General features: G+C 57.6%; 1 protein-coding gene across 3 annotated transcripts in view; it reads left to right on the plus strand.

The window, feature by feature from the left end:
- PLXNA1 (plexin A1) overlaps positions 1-18,652 on the plus strand; it is a 120,760-nt gene that overhangs the window by 59,457 nt on the left and 42,651 nt on the right. For all 3 annotated transcript variants that reach the window (XM_087744426.1, XM_087744427.1, XM_087744428.1), the window contains exons 9-10: positions 7,926-8,040; positions 14,137-14,337. In XM_087744426.1, the coding sequence (XP_087600552.1) occupies positions 7,926-8,040; positions 14,137-14,337 (316 nt within the window). The remainder of the gene's footprint in view (positions 1-7,925; positions 8,041-14,136; positions 14,338-18,652) is intronic.

Genomic DNA, 18,652 nt, shown 5'->3' on the forward strand with positions numbered 1-18,652 from the left:
ATCAGATTCGGTCCAGTTGGGGCTCCGGCATTTTGGTCCAGCGGGAAGAGGTGGTGAGGGAATTGGCATTTTATATTATATGCCTGACACAGGAGGGAAAAAAAAAACCCAACCCCCGCCAAACAAACCTACAACAAAGAGCCCTGACTGATTTATTACTACGTTGATGTTTAATTTTGGATGCATTATTTAAAAAGGCTAATTATGGATGCATTAATATTTATGGACTCCGGTTGGAGCTGATAGAAAAGTCCATGTTCTAGGCTGGTGAACATTATTATTATTTTCTTTACGTCAAGAATTTTAGGGTTTGGAGGCAGTTTTAACTATGTGACCTGCAGTCGAGTCATAGCCAAAGAGCATGACAATACCTAGGATGATGCAATACTTTTAAATACCATTTGCAGACAGGCGTCTTTAATGGATCTCTTCGGAGTTAATAGCCTTTCAGAACCAGGTTTCATATTTTGTGGAGGAAAATCTATACGTCAGCCTGATAAATTCTGTATTAGGAACAGTATGCTTTTCCACGAGGCTAATGTTTTTCCTGTGGAGATCTCTGATCACCGTGCATTACATTTTCTTTTTATATTTGGGCGGCTTTGCTTAGGTTGGGAGCCAGAGGCCTGTGTGTCGAATCATTTCTCAGCTCAGGACAAAACGTTTAGGTGAGATTTTTTCAGATGGCTACGGAGAGGTTGGAGGATTATAAGGCAGCTCATCGCTCGTGTAAGCTGGGGTAGCTCCAGGGAAGCCAACACAGCTCCACCATGTACACAGGGGAGAGTCTGACCCTTCTTATTTTGAGCAGATGCCTGGAAAGGCATCAGCAAATTGCGCCGCTAAAGCCCTTTTGCAGGCTGTGGGGCTGATGCTGCTGCTGGGTGAGCATCCCGACTCTCTTGTTTCTCACCGCCCTGCAAAACTCTTCTTCTTCAAGCTGCACCAGGGGAAGTTTAGATTGGATATTAGGAAAAACTTCTTCACCTAAAGGGCAGTCAGGCCCTGGCACAGGCTGCCCAGGGCAGTGGTTGAGTCTCCATCCCTGGAGGTATTTAAAGGACGGTTAGACGTGGTGCTTGAGGACATGGGTTAGTGGTGGGCTTGGCAGTGATAGGTTAACGGTTGGACTTGATGATCTTAAGGGTCTTTTCCAACCTTAATGATTCTATGATTCTATAATTCTTGTGGGTTTTCAAGGACTGCTGGAACCAGGCTGGTCCAGGGAGGAGTCGCAAAAGGGAAGATACGTTAACCCCTTCTCCTGCAGGGAAGGAGGGTCACAGAGGAGGTTGTGCTGCCCGTTTGTTTGGCTTGTGACGGTCAAGGCCAAGGGATTGCCTTCCAGGTAGAGCATGTTGCTGTCCCATCTGTTATTGCAGGGCTTTATAGTGTCACCTGGTGTGACGGGACTGTCCCCATTGCAGACCAGCATCGCTGGCTCCTGGGGTGCTTCTCCGTGCAGGGTCTCTGGGACCCCTGGTCTGGGACTCGCACCCTTCCTTGTTCCAGCAGGGTCACTGGCAAGCTTCTAGGGGTCCCAGCTTGGTGTACCCGCACCCCGGCAGCCTCGGGGCTCCTGTGGGGCTCAGGCAGGCGTTTCCAGGCAGTGGCATCCTTTGGGCATCTTGCTCGTGAAGGTTTGTGCATTTGATGCAGGGGGTGTTTCTGGCTGAGCTGTGAGAGATGCATTGAATGGGGGAGTGGAAACTTGGAGGTCGGTGCAGAAAAGTGAGTCCTTGCAAAGGGGGATGTGGGTGGCTGAGGGTCGCTGCAGGCCCATGGAGGGGGAACAGGGCTGCCCATGCAGGCTCAGCTCCTGGGGACAGGCTGTGGCTCCTGTGATGGAGGATGGGATGGAAAACCCCGTGGCAGGGACCGGGGTGGGTTCCCTTGAGGGTTTCCTATGGGACATTGATCAAGCGCAGGCATTTAAAGACCGCTCGGCACCTTTGATCGTCTAATGAATCAGCCCGTGTCCAGCGCGTGCGCGGGCAGATGTTGAGGTCGTCTTTGTCAGCGTTAAACTCCCTCTTCAAAGCATTCATGGGGAAATGAGTCCCCTTTCAAGATAAAGACGTAACACCAGGCTCCCTGCCTGCCTCCAGCAGAGCCCGAGCTTGCTGGCGAGGTGGGTGAGCGGGGAATCTGCCCAGAAAGCCAACGAGCAATTCCAGGGAGTACCAAGATGTATGTCTTTCCAGTATATCCATGTTTGCTCTCTGGGTTTCTCCTCTGGAAAATGGTCTGTAATTCCTGTTGTGGTTTGGCTTTTTGGAGAGGGGGAAAATCACAGGTCAGCAGGTCTGATGCCGAGAGGGGATCCGAACAGCCTGGAAACCTGTGCCGGTGCCTGCCTGCGCTGTGTCTCCTCCGGGAGGTGGTCAGGATGGTACCAGCCTCGTGGCTGTGCCTCGCTGCGGTGACGGTTGTGACACCCAAGTCCCATCAGTGGCAGGGTGTTGAATTTCTCTGAGGCTGGAGCAAGGGGCAGACGTGGCAAGTGGCTCTAGCTCTTCCCGGCCAGAGAGATGTGGCTCTGCTGTCGCCCTGCCCCACAGGTCAGGCTTTCCCTATAAGCCTCCATTAAGTAAATGGGATTTTAATGCACGGCCCCAGGGGCTGGGAGCAGGGCTGGGCTGCTCTGGTGGCCGAGGAGGCACACGGTGGCATCCGTGGGATGATGCCAGCCCTCGTGCCGCTGGGCTCCTCGCTGCGGCCCTTCTGGCTGGCCGTGTCCCGGGCTGCCCGCACGCAGCGCGGCTGCTTCTCCGCTGGCCCAGTGCTGCTTGTTTCCAGATGCTTACAGCTGCTTTCTTTTCGAAGATATGGACAGATGGCTGCAAGCAGTAGAGTGAGTGTATCTGAGTTAGCACGGCTGAGCTGCGAGGCGGTAACAGATCCCTGCATACTCCTGGGCTGGGGCAGGTGGAAAATCCCATAGGATTGCCCCAAAGACTGCTCAGGATAACCTGGTTTATGTCATGTTTGTTGTGAAGGAGGAGGCTGGTGCAGCAGGGTGTTGTGTTTCAGTGAGGGGAGGTGGCTGAAGGTGTTTCAAGTGAATTACATGTTTCTGGCCATCTTAAAAATCAGGGCCTGATTCTGCATCCTCCAGCCAGCGTGATGGGGGATGCCCTGGACCACCAGGCAGCGGGTCTGTGTGCCCACCCTCTCTCCTGAGAGTAAGGCCCTTGGCAAAACCCTGCAGGGACGGAAAAACACTGGGCTGGAAGGGCAGAAACAGATTGAGATGGGCAGGGATGGAGGGAGGCGAGAGCTGATCTCCCACCCCGCAGCTCTCCCAGCTTTGGGTCTGGGCACCAGTTGGGGAGGGCAGGGCTGCTCCTAGGTCTGTGTAGGGGCCTGGGGGGCACTGACTGCTGCTCTTCAGGATTTCCCCCCCTGCTCCCTGGGGCAGAGAGATGGATATAAAGCCCAAAGCACGGCAGTTCAGCCCCTCACCCCTGACAGCTGCTGCTCCAGATGCGGGCTACGCTGGAGCTGCGTATTCGCTAAGGATGCATCCTCCTTGCCAAGAGGAGGTCTGAGGAGCAGTCGGGGGGCTCGCAGGCAGGCTGTGCTGTGCGTGCGCAGATGCTGTTTCCATCAGCACCGTGTTTATAATTTCTCTTCTCAGTGGACCTCCCGTGCTCTGCTCTTGGTGCTGTTGAAGTTGCCCTCGTCCCTGTCCTTTGCTGCACGTCCTTCCTCCAGGAGCATGCTGCTCCATGGAAATAGCCTCAGTGTGCGTGTGCAATGCTCGCACCCCCTGTCCCTCTCGTGTTTGCTGCTCAGGCTTATGGACGCCGGTTTGGTTTTCTGCCTTCCCCACTCGGTGCGCTGAAGAGCTCTGAACTCCTTCGGGATGGAGATCAGAGAAGGGAGCGGGCTTGTCCCCCGTGCACAGCGTGCCTGGGGCTGGGAGCGCAGGAAGGAGAGTGAGCGAGGAGCCTGGATCCGGTGCTGCTGGCTTCCCATGCTTCCCATCAGCTGCAGCATCGCTTCGGATCAGGCGTGGAGACAGCTGCGACCTCGCCGTGGCGGCAGGACGTGCCTTCTGCAGAGCTGCCCGTGCACCCAACGAGAAGCCGGTCTCCAAAGCCACCCCTGGGGCTGAGCTCGTCCTGCAGCGATGCTCATGATCCTGCACCCACCCTGGATATGCGCCCAGCTCTGAGATGCTCCTTCACTGTCCTGCCGCCCTCTCCGCACCGCTGCTTTTCTGCAGCCATGTCAGGTGTTTCCCTAGCACGGCCTCAGCAAGTTTAGGATCAGTTTGGAAAGTGGAGGAGAGGAACGTCAGGAGGTCTTGACCCGGCTGTGTAGTGAGTCGGGGGCAAGCGTGGAGGCTGTAGGGAGGCTCTGGCTTTGCCCCTGGGTTACTCAGAGGTGGGCAGAGCTGCCCTGGTGCCTGCAGGGCTGCCTGCTCTTTCTGGAGGAGGCTGCAGGCAGGCAGTGAGCCTGGACTTGTTTCTGGATGGGGCACTTTTTGCACAGAGTGATCCTGAAATGCAGGTCTGAGGTTGGTGCCGCTCCTCTTGCACGAGGACGTTGGGAGGGAAGGGGGCACTGCTGGTGGGTCTGACCCCCTTCCCCCTGCCCAGCCTGGGCTTCTCCGCCTGGCCCCTGGCAGGGCTCCGGAGGAGGCAGATGGGGAGCAAGCTGTGGGTCCGTGTCTGCGCTGCACCCCCAGCCTCGGTTTTCTGCCTGGCTGGGCTTCTCGCACTCCCGGCACGCCTCGGGGAGGGGGGGGAGACTTCAACACATGAAGGAGAGCCTCCCTTTAATTATCAGGAGTGATGAAAGCCTCTTAGGCAAGAAGTGATGAGGGAAGAGTGCCTGACCGTGGGAAGGAGAGAGACGGCACAGATGGCATCATGCTGCCAAGCAACCTGCTTCTGCGCTGGGAACAGACAGCAGCGACACACGGACACACCGGAGATACGGCCCCGGCCACACCGCCCAGCCTGACCTGCAGCCGGGGAGCCCTGCCTCGGCTCCTGCCCTGGGTTTTGGGCAGCCTTGCGGGGAGCTGGGGCAGTCAAACGGACATGCCGAGGCCGGCAGGACCGAGGCAGGCTGGAAATGGGGTGTCACCGTGTTACTGGCACCCGGGCGCTGACTTGCTTGCCACTTGACAGAGTCTTTGGCCAGCCGCGGGGTGCTGACCCAGCCAGGCTCTAAACGCAGCAGAGACGCTGTGGAGCGAGACGCGTGGTGGTGAGTGCTCTTACAGCAGCGTTTGATGTCCTTATGGCAGATGGAGAACCTCGGCAGAAGGGAGAGTGTGAAATGTATCTCTGAGGATGGGGCTTCAGAAATGGCTCGGTTGAGTTAGAAGCAGCCAAGAGGGCTGAAGTAGGAGGAGGGGGAACCACACACCTCGGGGTGTATGTGGAGGATAATGGGAGATGCTTTAGGTTCTTTGGCAAGCAGAGGCCGGCTGGGACCTGCAGTAGTTAAACAGCAAACGAGACCCTCAGGTGAGGAGGGTCCTGAAATAGCCAAGATTTGGCTGAAGAACTGCAGAGCGGAGCTGCAGCTCCAGGGGCCGGGGTGCCCGGGGCAGGGCTGTGCCGGGTGCTTCTCCCGGCTGCTTTTGGGTGGTGCAGAGGGAACTGGGAAGTCTTTTTGCAGACCCTGAAAGACCTGATGGCTGGAAAATCTGTCCTTTGTGGAGGGCTGATTTCATGGGAGGGTTGGTGGTTATGCCCCAGCGCGTGGCTTGCAACTGCTTGGACCAGGCTCCTCTCTTAAATGACCTCTCTGTGGTTGTTCTACTTCCATGGGGATTAACCCCTGCTTTCCCTGCCCCGCTGCCTCCACATCTCGGATTTGCCTGCCCACCGGTCGCTGCTTGAGCCCTTATCGGGAGGGCAGGAGCGGTCCTTTCGCTTTGTTTGTGTCCCCCCCACCCCCTGCACCTCCCTCCATCAAAGCAACCAGAGATGGGAGGCTACAGCTCTGCTTTTAAGTTGAATCTCTGCAGCTGAAATAAAATTGCATATATTTGCATAAGGAGCATCTCAATTAGCATATTTGTGGGTAAAGCTAAAAGGGCTGTTCATTTGGAAGTGAAAATGTGAGCGAAACATGGAAATGACTTCCAGCCCCCTTTGCAAGCAGCTTAATTAAATATTTCCTTAGAGTGTGCGCGTGGATTTGGGAAGCTCTTGCTGTATATGTAATGATGTGTGAAACCCCAGGGCGGTGGCCCTGCGAAGCCTTAGGTGTGCGTTTGCACCCTGCGCTGCCTGCACCCTGCACTGCCTGCACCCTGCACTGCCCGCCGTTGCGGCTCCCTCGTGTGCCGTCCCCACACCTCCAAAGTGACAGGTCTGCTGGAGGGCAAGGGATTCGGTGTGCCAGGCCCTGCCACCCGAGCATCCCTCTCTCCGGGAAGGTTTTCTTTCTGCCGCCTCGCACGGTGATGCTGTGATTTCCCCATCATTTCCCCGGGGGTAGAGGCAGAGAGGTAGCATGAGATTTAGGAGCGGGATCAGGCTGGGCAGGGCTGCCTGCCTCCTGCCAGAGCTGTGTTCAGAAGAAGATCCTGCCTTTGTTTAAATATAATTGCTTTGGGCCTGATCCTGTTCGTGCTCGGATCAGTGAGAGCAGGTATGAGCCTTCTAGGGAGAAAAATGGTGCTGCTGCTTTCTTTTTTTCTCTTTCTCCCGCCCCCCCCCCAAAAAAAAAAAAAAAAACAAAACCCAGGCAAAACCCAGGCTGATTCTTTTTCTTGACTTCGAGCTTATCCTTCAGCAGCTCCCCTGTCTCCTCCTTGGGAGGGCAGCGTGGGCTGCACGGGACATGCCTGGTGCAGACCTGCCCGGTGGAGTCTCGCTGCATTAATGCAGGACCTCGCTGCTGCCCCGGGACAGCATGGCCGGGGGGGGCTCAGCCCCTTCCATACCCAGAGGGTGAGGGCGCTGAAAGCTGCTCTCTGCCCGGGGACCTCCGCGGGATCCCCTGTGCTTGCAAACAGGGATGCCTCATGGTGCTGGGAGGGTGTGCTTTTGGCGGGGGCTAGCAAGGGGACAGGCTGTTTTGGTGCTGCTTGTGTGGATGGTTGCACAAGGAGGGGCCTCTCTATGTCCCCTCCTGCGTAGGGAACAGGCAGCAGGTCCCTGGGGCTTGTTTCTTTGGAAAGAGGGGTGCAGAGCAGAGCACGGGGCTCCTGGCACCCCCGGGTGCCCCCAGCATCCCCCAGGAGAGGTGGGGAGAGGGGGACATGCACGATCCCATGGCACAAAGAGCCCGGAGAGGAGGCTGGGGAGAGAGACGGAAACGTTGCGGGCCAGAGGGAGGGGGTGGAAGCGTGCACGCACACGCACGCGCGGCCGCGGAGGGCTGAGGATGAGGGGGCCGAGGGAGGGGGTCACACACAACCTATTGTGAGCGGCTGAAAGGCACTACAGTCCTGAAATGTTAATCTGACCCAACCTTTTGCCAGTTATAATTTTCCTCTCAATGTGCATGCATTAATCTGGCCCTTTCTCCCCTGTTTCCCTGCGGTGCAGGGCCCTTGTTCTGCCTCCTCTTGCTAAAATCGCCTTTCAGGGAACCCAAATAAAGCTCCCAAAGTCTGGAGCTCGGCCCCACCCCAGGAGCAGGGCAGGCCGGGTCAGCTTGCCGAGCGGAGGAGGGAGCGTGGCTGGCCTGGCTGGGGCACACATCCTGCGGTGCCAGAAAGGCCGTTTCCCCTCGCCCTGCCGTGGGCAAAGCCCAGGGGTCCAGGGTGTGCAGGCATCTCCCCTCCCAGCCTGCCGGCACACAGCCCTCGCCCCACACATGAGGTGTCAGTGATACAGGATCATACAGGATCACCTATGGATGCTGTCCCACAGAAGCAGCCCGAGAAGTGCCCCGGTGGACCCTGCCTCGTCATTGCCCTAACATTGCCTGCTTCTCTCTCTCCGCAGCTGCCTGTCCTGCGTGAACGGCTCCTTCCCCTGCCACTGGTGCAAGTACCGCCACATTTGCACCCACAACGCCGCTGACTGCTCCTTCCTGGAGGGACGTGTCAAGCTCTCCGAGGTAGGTGACGCAAGCGGGCTCCCCTCTCCTGTCCCAGTCCTGTCACGGCCCCCCTACCCTACACAGAAGGGTTTAGAAGAGGGCAAACTGCTTTGGAAACATTTCCTACCACCTTGCCCGGGGTGCTGGGGCTGCCTGGGAAGCAGCGAGGGAGGAGCGGGAAGCGCTGCCGGGACGGCGTGCCGGTGGGGAGAGGCTGTGGTGGCTGAGGAGTGCCGCTGTGGAGAGGCTGCTTGGGAAGCTGGGCACAGCCGAGAGCACTTTAGGCTGAGTGAAAGAAAAAACAAAGGCAGAGACGCTAAAGCATTTTGCTTTGATGTTTTTGAAGGGAGCAAGCTTGAACTGTCATTGCAGAACAACTTGTTTCCAGAGAGGGGAAGGTTGAAGTCTGTAAAACAAACCGTTTCACTGCACCTCACGCCTTCTTCGTCTCAAAGGCTTTGCTAAGAAACTTGTTCTTTTGCGGGGGTTCATCCTGCACAGCATCCATGCCGCCCACAGGGGAAACCTGTCACTGGCAGGGCGCTCGCAGGAGGTCCCGGCGTCCCCAGCCTGTGGTGGCATCACTGGCTGTTTGGGTTGGGTCTGGAGGTCTGGCCAGCGACTGCTGGCTGTACAGTAAGTGTTGATTCGGGTCCAGAAGGGAGAGTTTTGGGGAGGAGAGTTTCTCCCCTGTCCCTGTCCTGGAAGGGGGCTCTGGTTGAACTTACCTGGGTGTCCAGTTGCCTGTGCAAGGGCCCAGGGGGAAGGGTCCTGCTGCCTGATGGTTGCTGCTTGGAGCAAAGCCACATGCTGTCCTCACGGGAGTGGCTCAAATGGACGTTGTCCTGGAGAAAGCGTTTGCCCAGATCATCTCGGATAAAGTTTGGTCTCTGAGCTCCAGCAGAGCTCAGGTTCCATCAGCCTCCTAGGCCAGGACAGATCCCCAGGAGCAGAGGTGAACAAGAAAGGCTTGTCTCCACTTGACAAGCCATGTGTGAAGGCAAGCAGCTGAGATGTCCCACAAGGTCTTTGCCATCCTGGCCGGCACTGAGAGGAAGCCTGCGTCTGCATCGCCCTGCTCGGGAGGAGCTGTGAATCTCCATCCCCTGTAGTTCGTGTCTTCTGAGGTCTGCCCTCATCCTGGTGAGGACCTGTGGGCTCTTGGGTGTCCTTCTAGCTCAGGGCTGTTGTCCTCCCTGTGTCCCCCTGCTTCTGTGCTGGGCTGGGAGCACACGTGGAGTCAAATGGATCCATCTGCGTGCAAGACGCCCCAGTTAATTTTTTCCTCTTCCTCCCCTCTGCCTCCCTCATCACTTGAGGAGCTAAAGCCCTCCAGAAGAGGACAGGAAAGCTGGACCGTTACTCAGCCATTGCCCAGCCATCAGCAGCACCATCACTCTTGTGCTGGGATGGGATGGATGGAGGAGCACCTTCCCGCGTACTGGGGCTGAGCCCTGCATGGCTTCCCTGCTCCCTTGGGGTGGGTTGACCTTGGCTGGATGCTGGGTGCCCACCGAGCTGCTCTGTAGAGTTTTCCTGTGGAAAACCGGAGGGAGCGCCTGGTCCTGCTGCCTCTCCCGGGGGAGCTGCTGTGTCTGTGGGGGAACATTTGGGCTTTGCAACCTGCAAAGAGAGCTGCTTGGGTCTCATACTTGGGTGCAGTTTGGAGCCTCCATTGACTTTGGGAGCAGATGGATTTGCAGAAGATGGCGGTGTCCCTGCACAGGGCTGTGCTGGGCTCTTGTCATGATCCTTATTCTGGGCGTGGAGCTGAGCGAAGCTGCCTCTCAGCCAAGTGCATCGGGAGAGCTGGAAAAGCCCAACCATCGCTCCCGCACGTGGGCAGGCGGGGTTGGCGCTTGCCATTTCTGCACAGCAACAGGCGAGCGCCAGGAACGAGACTCCGCTTGTCAAACAGCCCCTCCTGCCCCCGCGCTGCCGGCGAGCGTGCAGCTGCCTGGGCTGTGCTGTGGCCCCACCACCAGCGCTCCGTGCCTCTCGGATGGCATGGTGGTGGCTTTCCACCGCCCCTTCCACCAAATGGCCAAACTCCGGGCTCTGGTACCATCCCTCACCTCCCTGGAGGTATCATCCAAGTGCAAGGGCGTTGCACTGTGCTCATGGCTACTCGAGCGTGTGATGCGTGGGCCAGAACAAGCCCAGCCCAGCGGCCCCACACGAGGGGGCATTCAGTAATGTTAAAAGATGAGAAAAAGCTGTTGTCTCCCAGCTTGTGCCCTGAAGAAATCCGGCGAGGAACTGGCCTGTCCCAGGCATCCCAGAAGCCTGCTCTTGAGGTCGCGCTTCCAGCCAGCCCTGGCGTTGCTTCTGCAAATGCAACATGTGGTGTCCAGACCACTGGAGCCTGGCGGCTCTCATCTGCCCGTTCCCCTCGCCGAGGGCACGGGGGAGGCTGCTGGGCTTTCCCCCTTCCCTGCCAGGTGAACCCAAAAGCATCTGGCTGTACCCCTCCGGGGTGTTGTCTCTGGGAAGCGTGCAGCTCTCCCACAGACCAGCTGCTTGGGAACTCGTGTCACTCCTGAGCGTGGGCAGGCTGCTCCCCGGCAGACCTTTTTGGCCGCACTGGGACCTGGAGCAGTGCCTGCCTTGAGGTTTGGAGCGCCTGGCTCAGCCTGTTTGCACGTTGGTGTGGCCTCGACAGTTCCCGGTGGGGATGGCGAGACACCCTCAGACCAGCCTCTGCTGTGGGCTGTGTGTCCAGGCTGGGATGAGACATCCCGTCCCCATTCCTGGCCGGTCCCGGTCCCCAGCAGGGCAGTGCGGCGAGTGAGGGGGAGTTGGTGCCAGCCCATGGCACCGCTGGACAAGTTCATGGTGGACGTCCAGCCCCATCCCCTCTGTGGGAGGATGTCTAACTGGGAGGATTATTTTAAGCAGGATTTGGTCTGTCTGTGTTTGTTGGAGTGTGTGGGCACTGGTCAGGAGAGGCAGGGATGGGGGTTCAGAGCAGCGCTTAACTCCATCTCTGACGGTTCCCATGGGTGGTTCACCACGGTTTCCTGGGTGGGAAAGCAGCTGTTTTGTAGGAAAACTCAAAGAGCGACCCACGGCACTCTGTCTGGGGTGTGTGGGGTGTTTGCGTGTATTTCTGGCGGGTGGTGGGGCAGGAACGGGGCGTGGGTAGGAGCCACCACTCACGTAAATGTGTCTGGGAATGGTGGCAGCAGGAAGGATGTCCCTGCCCGCCGGCTGCGGTGGCTTTGAACCCTGGGCTTCAGAGATCGCCCTCCTCTGTGGCTTGCCCCAGGGTTCAAGGGTGGAGAAGGGGTGAGGAAGCAGCCCAGGCTGCTGTTTGCTTGTCCCTGCTCATGGTGCTCAGCAGTGGCCACAGGGTGATGAGTGATGGGTGCTGGATTCTCCCACCCCAAAAAGCTGCTCTCCTGTGCCAGCCCCTGCTGATGCAGAGCTGCCGCGGAGGGTGAAAGGGTCCTGGCCTGCGGGGACCAAGTGCGTTGATTCAGTCTAAGCAGGTTCAGCTTGTGTTTGTTCTTCATTCCTCCACCAGTGGGAATGGCTGAGGACTTTGTGAGAGACCCCCAAAAGCCAGGGTCAAGCCCAGCCCCAGGCTGCCTTCATCCCCATCTCTGCTGATGGCCCAGCCTTGCAGCTGGAGCTGGGAGCTGGCAGAGAAACCCAAACCACAGCATTTGCAGGGTGACTCTAAAGCTCTTACCTCTCTGAGCAAACCTGGACACCCTTGTCATGTTCTCATCCAGCTAGAAAATCGGTTTTGACGGAGAAAATCCGAGTTGTGCAATGTTTGGGAATGTGTGTGTCAGGGTCTTGCTTTTCTGCTTGTCCCATCCCTTTGTAGCTCCCTGCTTCTAGGAGCCGGGGCTCTGCCGGGCGGGGGGGCTGGTTTTGGCAGGACAGGGAGCTCCATGGGCTGTGCAGAGCGTTCCCAAGGGATGTAAGTGCTGGGCAGTGCCGGAGTGAGTGGTTGGAATTGCTTGTAGGGGAAATGAGCTGTCCGGGTGCCCCCACCCCTCCGGGCACCCCGGGTGCCCACCAGCACCAGGTGCTTCCTGTTCGAGCGCAGGCTGACATTTTTGCTGGATGAGACACTTCTGCCGGCAGATGCGGAGCATGTGACGTCGCGGGGGGACTCGGCTCAAACCGCGAGTCAGCAAAACGCTCCCGCCTGCCTGCCTGCCTGCCGGCCTGCCTGCCTGCGCAGGGAGAGGGACGCACGTGTCTGCCGTGCTCCCCGGGCACTGGTCTTGTGAGCATCCCTGGTGAGCCCAGTTGGGGTGACATGGACTTACCCACCGCCCCGGCCGGGCTGGCAGCAATAATTAAGGAAAAATGAGGAAGTAAAAGTGTTGGAGAGAGAGTGAGCTGGGAGCTAATCCTTGCCGAGTGTGTGCGTGCCCCGCGGGGAAGGCGTGTGCCACCCACGGGGTCCCCCTGCAATGCGGAGGGGGATCAAGCAGACGGGGACATCTCCATCTGTCAGCACTTCTGAGCCAGTGGGAAGCAACCGCCTTGCAACGGTGGGGACTGCTCCTTATAAATGGCAGCGGGCACGTGGGGTCTCCCCGCTGTGAGCCCTGAGCTGATTCTCAAAGGGGAGGCAACTTCAGCCCCGCTTTGCAGCGGGGGGCAGCCGTGATATGGAGCAGGGAGGTGGCAGACCAGTGCCAAGGATCCCCAGACTGTCCCAGCCCTGTCACCATCTCCGGGTTGGGGCTGGCACCACTGTTCCTCGCTGCTTTCCTTTTGTTTAGCATGTTTTGCAGCTAAATAGTTTCTTCCCTTAAAAATTGCGCTTTTGGCTTGTGAAGAACAGGAAACTTAAAGAGTAAAACAAGCTGGGTTTTTCAATATTTGCTAAATGAAACAATTTCCTGTTCATTTCTTTGCATTGTTTGAAAGTTAGATTAATCCTACCGGCTGAGATAAAGCCCGGTGCTGTGCAGGGTCCGGCCCGGCTCGCTGCTGGGGGAGAGCTGCCCCCGCAGCCGCGCTGCGGCCGTCAGCAGCCTTGTGAGAGCGGGAGGGCGGCTGCGTCCACCCCCGGCGCTACTGTTGCCGTTCCTGTTTTCGGAGCAGCTCGTTTCAGTACACGTTATTCCCCCTTGACGTTATTTCAAGCCGACGCTTCCAGGAGTCGCTGCCGTAGGTGCGAGACCTCCGCCAGGCTCGGCAAGGCTGGCGTGGGATTGCATCAGGCTGTTGTTGCCGAAGTGGCACCCACCAGGGCCACGGAGCTATTTTGCTGCCTGAGCTCATTTATTTTTGCTCCATCCCGCTCCCCTGTGCTTTGCATGCAAGGCTTACTGGCTCGCCTGGAGCAGCTGGGAGCCCGTGGCTATTAAAAGTCAAGTGCTTTGCTCTTCCAACAGCTCCTTCCCTGGGGAGCGTGGGGGGCTGGCAGGGTGGTGCCGAGCCCCTTGCCCTTGCCTTCCTCCCCGGCCTGGACTCACCAGCATCCCCTGGTCGAAGGTGCTGTCTTCTGGGCAGCCTGCACCCAGGCTGGTTGGGGTGATGCTCCTTCAAGCTGGCCACAGATAGAAGCAGCAGCAGCAGCAAAATTTGCTGCAGAGCAGGTTCTCTGCAACACTGCAGAAGCACGTTGCAGTATTAAAGGGGGAAAAGGCTTTTCCATCCACTCGGGAAGGAAGGGGGATGGAGGCTGTAAGGGAAACAGGAGAGCTGAGAGTAGCCTGACAATGCACAGCCCAGTGGGCGTTAGCTCTGAAACCTACTGACTGCAATGATGGTGTTAAAGCCCATCTTGTTACCAGTCATTTCATCCAAACGTGCTGCTGTCGAGGTGCCAGGTTGAAGGTCCCATAGCTGAATCCTTTCCCCACCTCCCGCCTGGATCAACCCGAGCTGTGGAAAACACCCCACTGCCCTGCCCCAGATTTCTATGTGCTCTCCTTTTCTGTCTTCAGGGCTTTGGCCCGAGCAGCCATGAGATGCTGGTTTGGGCTTGGCTGCACATAAGGATTTACTCAAGCGTGTACTCAAGGTGGTATTTTCATAGCACGTTGCCCAGCCTGCCAGCTAAGGGTGGGGGTCCCAGGGGTGCTGGGGGAGGCTGTGTGGTGTTCCCCTCTCATCGTCTGCCGCTTGTACGCCTTGCAGGACTGCCCCCAGATCCTGCCCTCCACCCAGATCTACATCCCCGTGGGCGTAGTGAAACCCATCACCCTGACGGCCAAGAACCTGCCCCAGCCGCAGTCCGGCCAGCGCAACTACGAGTGCATCTTCCACATCCCTGGCAGCACCACCCGTGTCACCGCCCTGCGCTTCAACAGCACCAGCATCCAGTGCCAGAACACCTCGGTGAGTGCATGGCTTGCCTCCGCGTGTGCTTCGTTTGTGGGCCCCTCGTTCCTGCCCTGCCCCGGGACCTTCCCGGCTCCTTGCACAGCCGGGTTTGCTCTCCCGTGGGCAGGTAACGGGGGTTTCTGGTGCTCGGGGGGTGTGGGGTGGGCTGCCCGATGTTTCCCCCAGGTGCACGGGGAGGCTGCTGCCTGCAGTCATTCTGGATAGGATCAACGCCAGAGCTGCCCCGGGGGAGCCGCCAGGCTTTAGGAGCACTTCCAAGGAAATTGGCTTTGGAAAGCTGAAGAAAGTTGCCTGGGCCAGAGCCAGCTGGCCCGGACATGCCGGAGCCTTGCCTCCCCCTCCCCTCTGCCTGCGCTTGCTTCCCCCTGACACCAAGCCATCCCACTTTACAGGCGGGATTGAGCTAACACCTTCTCCTTGTCCTGCTGCGCACACTTCTCTGCATGCAGCCATGCCTGCCAGCCCCCCGAGCGCTTCCCTACCTTCCCTGCAGCCCTTGTCCGTCGCCGGCTCTGACCGGCAGCTGCCTGCCCTCCATCCCGGCCCTGCTGATGCATTGCTCCCTGCCTCTCTGTCCTTGCTCCCTGCAGCTCTGTCACTTAAGCTCTCTCCTGCATGCAGCTCTGCCTGCTCTGCCCTCTCCGGTTGCCTTATCCCTAAGCGAGAGGGTGTTTTGCGGCCCCTCAGTGAGCTGTGTGCGTGCCCCTTGCTGTGCAGCAATTCTGTGCAGGGAGCACCAAGCCCATGAGCAAACCCACCCAGTGTGTTAATCGCCCCCCTGGGAGCCGGCTTTGCTCAGCTCCTTGGCTGCCCGCTGGGCTCTGCACTGACCTGCCCTCATCTGCATGGAGCCAGCTCCTCCCTTCTCCCTCCCATTTAATCCTTTTAAAATTTGTTTTCCATCACTCACACTGTGAAAACTCATTTGCAGCACCGATCCCTGCTCCCTTGTCCTTTGGTGGCACGAGTGACATTTAGAAGCCATTGAAAATGAGCCCTAGCTGCCTCCCTCCTCCTGCGCTCCTGGGGCTGTGGAGCCTTTGGGCAGGAGGAGCATCCCGAGTCGCTGCCTCCTGCCCTGGGCGGCAGTGCCACGGGGATGCCGTGCTGCCGGGGGGATGCCGTGCTGCCGGGGCTCTTCCTCAGCGACACGCGGTTTGCGAGGAGCAGAAATGCTCCCCATCCTGAGCTGCCAGCTGGAAATGTTGTCAGTGGATCTGTGCTTGGCCTGGAGGTGAATGCAGGCAGCGGCACAAAGTGCAGGCTCTGGGGAGGTGCAGGACCGGAGCGGTGCCTGCAGGGCTCTGCTGTAAGAAGCCATTAGCGAGGCGGCTTAAGCAAAGGTTTGTCGTCTTGCTGCTGCGTTCAGGGAAGAAAAGAAGCCAGGTGGAACGCTGCCCAGCAGAGCTGGCTTGGCTGCTTGTCCCTGGTGTTGATCATGACCCTCACCAGGGCTTCACCACGTGGAACTGCCCCCGGACCCAGTCTTGCCTGTTGCCTACACGGCTCCGTGTTAGTGCTTCAAGGGAAACATGATGGATGTGTGTGCAGAGAGACATCTCCCTGGTGCAGGTCCCTTCGCTGGGCTCTCATTGCTGCTGGTAGCCAAGCTTGGCTGCTCTGTCTCCGTCGCAGCCATGTGGAAGGTTTCTTGGAGCTCAGCCAAGCTGCCCTCGTCCTGACAGGAGGCTGGTTACACCCACTACCTGCTTGGTTGTCCGAGGGCTGTTCTGCAATGTGCCCGTGCCTGGCCCCACTGCCGGAGCACCTGCGGCTGGAAACGGGCTGGAGGAACCATCGCCCTGTTGCAAAGGGTGGAAGAAATGGGGCCTCTTTGTCCCAAACAGAGAGCCCAGCCTGTGGCAACCCCGGCTGGGTGCAGACATGTGTGAGCACCCGGGAGGCAAAACCGCCTCCGCCTGGGGCATGGGAAGTCTTGTGGGGCCCTGCCCTGGCTCCCGGAGCCCCTCGGCCAGCCCAGCCTCCTGCCAGGTCTCCCCTGCCTGCAGCTGGCGGAGCCGGCGGCTCCCTCTTGCCCAATTCTCTAGCGTGCGGTTTGGCTTAGTTCATTCAAAAGCAGTTTGGGACGGTGTGTGCTCAGGATGCTCCCTACAGAGAAGCAGCACGGCTGCACGGTGCTGGCAGCGGTATGCGGGGTGTCGGGGGAGAGGTGCCTGCGCCAGAGCAGAGCCTTTCCCTGACAGAGGTGGGGCTCAGGGCAGGGGGTCTGAATCATTTGGACTCATTTCTCCCCAGTAAGTTTCAACTTGCAGGGCAGGAGAGAGAGGCAGAAGCAAAAAACATGGCCTGTGTTTCCCAAGGGGTGCCGTGGTTGCCAGCACCGGTGTCATGAGCTGCACGGCCTCTGCAGCTCTTCTCCAAAGGGATGGGACGGCTTGAAGTGTGCCTGCCCACTCTACGGTTCCCCCCAGAGCTGAGGTGACCGACACCTTCTCTTGGGCTGACAGTGGTGGACGTTTGACCTAAAAAATTGCCAGGGACACCTAGAAAGCAAAGCAAATTGACTGGAGAGCGCAGAGACTGGGAGGTGTTGGGGGCTGCGTGGGCACAGGAGCAGGCGGGAGACTTGGCTTTCAGGAGCAGGGTGGCTTCACAGAAGGAAGAAGAAAGTTCTGGCTTGAAAGAAGCTGTCTTGCTTTCAGGGTCTGCTTACCTGCTTTAATGTTTGAGAGCATTTGGCCAGGCTGCTTTATGGTGTGGGGGATTCAGATTCCTGCTCCTGTGATGTGTCTCCTCCCCATCTTTTTTGCGGTCCGTCTGGCTGGTGGAGAGCCCTTCAGGCTCCCGCACAGTCACCCACCCATGACCCGCCCGGTTCTTCCATTGTGATTCATCCGTTGGGTTAGGATTTTGGATCTTTCCTGGTGTGGAGGACACTGGTGAGTGGAAAAATAAGGAAAGGATGACATCCTCGCAGCCAGCTAGTGAGGAATGGGTGTCCTGGCCTAGGGAAGGCATTTAAGCACACTTTCTTTCCAGGAGTTCAATGGGATCTAAACAAGAGGTTAATTACTCTGCGGAATTAGGGATGCTTCCCTGAATAGTGGGTGAATGGAAGGGATAATAAGTCAAGCCCGCTTGAAACTCTTTGTCTTTTGTTTATTTTTAGTGCTTGTCAAACTCCAATGACTTGTTAGCACTTTGAAGAAAAGACATCTTGGTTAAATATTCAGCAGTCCATTCATTAAGGTTTGAGTGTCGACTATAAACATCATTTGAGACACCCAATAGATCTTCAGCAAACTTGAGGGAGACCAGGCCTGCTGTTCCCCATGCATCCCAGGGCAAAAAGCAAGCAGAAAAACCCCTTTTCTTCTTTTCTGCCTCCTCACTTTGGTCTCTTTCTGCTCTTCAAAACGAAAACAACCCTAAAGGCTTTCTGCATGCATTGTAAAGAAGCAAATAGGAAAGACAAGCCTAGCTAAGAAAATAAGTTCTTTGCCAGTAAACTAGTTTTTTGTTAATTGGTTACTTTAAATCTTCTGGAGGCAGATATTTCCAGGCTTGCTTCTTGCAGCGGAGGATGGAGAAATGGTGACCTGTCTCTTAATGTATGTGGATAACGCTACTGAGTTTCATTTTCCAGGCATCCCTGCCTTTGCCCATTCTTTCCCATCTGCCATCCCTAAACGGGGCTCATCCTTCCAATTGCTACAAAAAAAAAAAAAAAAAAGTTTTATTGTTGGAAAGTACCACAGTCCTGAATCCGCACTACTGCTTGTAACACTGGACTTCATCCGATTTAGTCCTGGCCTTGGCAAAATGACTGCAGGTGCTTCTTGCTGCCAGGGGTTTGGCTTTTTCTCTCCAGAATGTTCCTCTTAAGGCTGAAATAGCCCCAGAGCTGCTCTTTCCCTTTAAATGTAAAAATAGGAAGAACCTCGATCTCCTTTCCACGAGCATTTGAGTTTGTTATCTCAGCTCTTTAAATTAAGCCTCACGCCTCAATTATTTCCCTTTCCTTTTAACCAAAGCCCCGCGTGGCGAGGAGCAGCTGTGTCACCTCCCTGGTGCCCTTTTGGCTCCTTCCTCGCCGATCCCCCTGGCCCGAGCAGCCCACCCTGCCCACCCATTTTGGCTGCAGCTCCGGAGGTTGCTCCGCTCCGGCCAAGCTCGGGTCGGGATGTTCACCCGGGAGCGACTTATTCCGGTGACAAAGTGACGTGGGTGCAGAGCAAGCCGGGCTGGCGGGGTGGGCACGGGAGTGGTACCCAGCATGGATGCTGAGGCCGGGGTGCCCAGCCTCAGGCGTGGATGCTGGGAAGGCAGGCAAGACCCTGTAGATTTA

This window comes from Nipponia nippon, unplaced genomic scaffold (assembly GCF_047370975.1).
Source record: "Nipponia nippon isolate SJK-2023a ecotype South Korea unplaced genomic scaffold, ASM4737097v1 scaffold_9, whole genome shotgun sequence".
NCBI lineage: Eukaryota > Metazoa > Chordata > Aves > Pelecaniformes > Threskiornithidae > Nipponia > Nipponia nippon.